The 2,900-nt window shown below is 55.9% G+C and overlaps 1 protein-coding gene across 1 annotated transcript in view; it reads right to left on the bottom strand.

Moving 5' to 3' along the window:
- The window catches only part of POU6F1 (POU class 6 homeobox 1), an 18,243-nt gene that overhangs the window by 4,801 nt on the left and 10,542 nt on the right, over positions 1 to 2,900 (bottom strand). The window contains 3 exon segments of the mRNA XM_021707771.1: positions 847 to 1,050; positions 2,067 to 2,195; positions 2,794 to 2,900. The exon segment at positions 2,794 to 2,900 is cut by the window's right edge and continues 44 nt beyond it. Of these exon segments, the coding sequence (XP_021563446.1) occupies positions 847 to 1,050; positions 2,067 to 2,195; positions 2,794 to 2,900 (440 nt within the window).

The raw sequence follows: 2,900 nt of genomic DNA, 5'->3' as shown, positions 1-2,900 counted from the left end.
CTTGGCGAGACCTCATCTCTATAATAAATCAAAAATTTGCCAGGTGTGGTAGCGTGTGCCTGTAGTTCCAGCCTCTTGGAAGGCTGAGGTGGAAGGATCGCCAGAGCCCAGCAGGTCGAGGCTGCGGTGGCCGGGAGCGGCCACTGCACTCCAGTCTGGGCGACAGAGTGAGACTCCAACTCAAAAAAAAAAAAAAGAAAAAAAAAATTAGGCACACACCGTGTCGAGCTCATTCCTTCATATAGTTCAATGTTCATTATCTATGAAGCATTGCCTGTCCACCCAAGTGTGTCAGTAGTTTCCTTCTCTGCGGTCCCGAAGCACGCTATTTGTGCCCTTATCCTAGTCTTTATCACATTGACTTATAATTGTCTCCATCACTGGCCAGGATCGGTGGGCTACTCGGAAGGCTGAGACAGAAAGATCGCCTGAGCGCAGGAGGTTGAGGCTTCGGTGATCATGCCACTGCGCTCCTGCCTGGGCAACAGAGTGAGACTCCGACTCAAAAAAATAAAAATAAAAAACCCCACAGTGAAGAGGTGAAGGCTTTTCCAGCAGTTTCGTCTACTTTGACTACCACATACCTCCTGACCTTCCTAGAATGGTCCTGGCCTCTGAGGGCACATAGACACGGTTTGGGTGTGTACGGACAGGGAATCTGATTTCCCTGGGCGGAACATGTGTGGCCTATGTAGACATTCTGCCCTGGGACCTCCCGTTGCTTTTAGGAGGAGCTCTGTTCTCCTGGGAGTCTCAGAAGCTGCCATCCCGCCCGGCAGGATGGAGGGAAGTGCCCATGCCAGGCATCATTGTTTGTCCCCCCACCTCCATCCCCAGCCCTTGTACCTCACTCTTAGCGGGGGACTCAGGTGTGCTTGGCTTCCGGACAGCCACTGGAGGAGGCAGGGGACTGCTGGCCAGCGTTGCGATCACCTGGCCCTGGGCGTTCAGTAACAGTTGGGGGGTCACGGCCTGGACCTGCAGGCTTTGGGTTGGTGCTGGGGCCGCCACACTAGCTGAGTTCACTACCCACGGAAGTGTTCCAATAACCTGGGAGGAAACAAGGCAGGGACCCCAGGCATGAGGGTAGAATCCAGCTCTCCGCCCACTCAAATCCCCACACTTTCAGAGGAGGAGACTAACTTGGACAAGTCGCTTCACCCCTCCAGCCTCAGTTTCCTCATCACCAATGTGAAGGATTCACGCTTTGGGGGCTACTTCCTTGATTCTGTCCTCAGCTGTGGTGGGGCAGGGATAGGTCTAGGGGTGGATGGGGAAAGACCTGGATGCGCTGCCATGTTTTAGCTGTGTGGCTGAATTTCTCTGAACCTCAGTCTCCTGTCCTGTAAAATGGGCATGAACAGGCTGGGTGCGGTAACTTAGGCCTGTAATCCCAGCATTTTGGGAGGTGGAGGTGAGAGGATTGCCTGAGCCCAGGGACTCAAGACCAGCCTGGGCAACATGGCAAGACCTCGTCTCTACAGTAAATGAATAAAACATTAGCTGGGCGTGGTGGTGCATGCCTGCAGTTCTGGCTACTTGGAAGGCTGAGGTGGAAGGCTCGCCTGAGCCCAGTAGGTCGAGGCTGCGGTGGCCGTGAGCATGCCACTGCACTCCAGCCTGGGCAGCAGAGTGAAACTCCGACTCAGATAAAATAAATAATAAAATAAAATGGGCATGAACATCTGTATTGAATAGGTCTGCATTCTATTACATCGAATAGAGTGGTGTTTAGCATGGCAGCTGCTGTGGAGTGAGGCAGGGACAGAGGTGCTCAAAAGCCCAAACTCTAAACAAAGCGAGATAGTGCATGAGAAAGCACCATTTACAAAGCCCAGCCACCAAGTGGGTGCTCCATAAATGAAACCCCGAAGGAGAGTGGGCACCTCTGGGACTGGGTGATGGCTATGCTCCGTCTGGCCTCAGTGGCAGCAGAGAACCACCACCCCAGAGATGGAACAGTAGCTTGACACTCTGAGTTCTGTGACCCTCAGCCCAAGTCCAAGCCCCATCCCGGTCAGCAGCTCCATAACCTCCACCCCTCGGTCCTGGCTTTGACCACTTGCCTGTCCCTGGGCATTGGTGAGGATCTGACTGCTGATCCCCGGCATGCTGGAAATGGCGTTGGTAATGACCGGAGCTGTGGTGAGGGAGCCCAGGATCTGGGTCTGGCCCCCGAGGGAGGCAGCGCTGATCTGTGGGTGGAGGAAGAGCCTTGCTCAGAGGCCACAGGTGGGAAGGGGGCTGAGGGCACTGAAGTGGGCAGATGTGAGTGTGGGTTGCATGCCCAGGTCCACCAGCTGGGGAGTCTCTAGGGCTGTGGGCTTCAGGGGTCAGCAGGGAAGGGTGGGGCCGGACAAAGAATAATAACTCTGGATCATCTTTCAGGCCAGGCCTGGGAGGACAGAAGGGACAGACTGAAGAGGCTAGTCACAGCTGACAGTTCTCACTGCCACGCCAGAAGCTACACCGGAGGGACACCAGCCTAGAGCTACATAGAGCTCTCTCTGTACCTTAGTGACAGCCCACAGGTTTGTGATCCCCAGACAGCACCCCACCCTCCGAGCCTGGTCCAGTTGAGAATTTGCCCAGCCCTCTCGACAGAGGCTGTCTGCGCTTATCTGGGATGGACGGGCCGGCAGCCACAAGGAGAAGACCTCGGAGGAAGCCCGTCTCTGCTGGTGTGTTGAAAAGGGCTGTATTCGGGGGCTGGTCCTCCACTGTGACTCAGTTTCACCCTTGGCCCAAGATTGGTCCATCCCTGGTCAGCCCTGGGTGAGGGCAGCAGCTTACGATTCCCGGGCTAAACGCGAAGCCTGCAGGCTGGACAGTGATCTGCGGAGGGGTGTCCACTGGCTTGGGGGTGGGGGCGGCCGCGGTGGCAGCGGTGGGCTGCGGCA

This window comes from Carlito syrichta, unplaced genomic scaffold, assembly GCF_000164805.1.
Source record: "Carlito syrichta isolate Samal-C Ts95f unplaced genomic scaffold, Tarsius_syrichta-2.0.1 Scaffold124280, whole genome shotgun sequence".
Lineage (NCBI taxonomy): Eukaryota > Metazoa > Chordata > Mammalia > Primates > Tarsiidae > Carlito > Carlito syrichta.
Note: the sequence above shows the minus strand (reverse complement) of the source record. Positions and strands in the feature narration are given on the sequence as shown.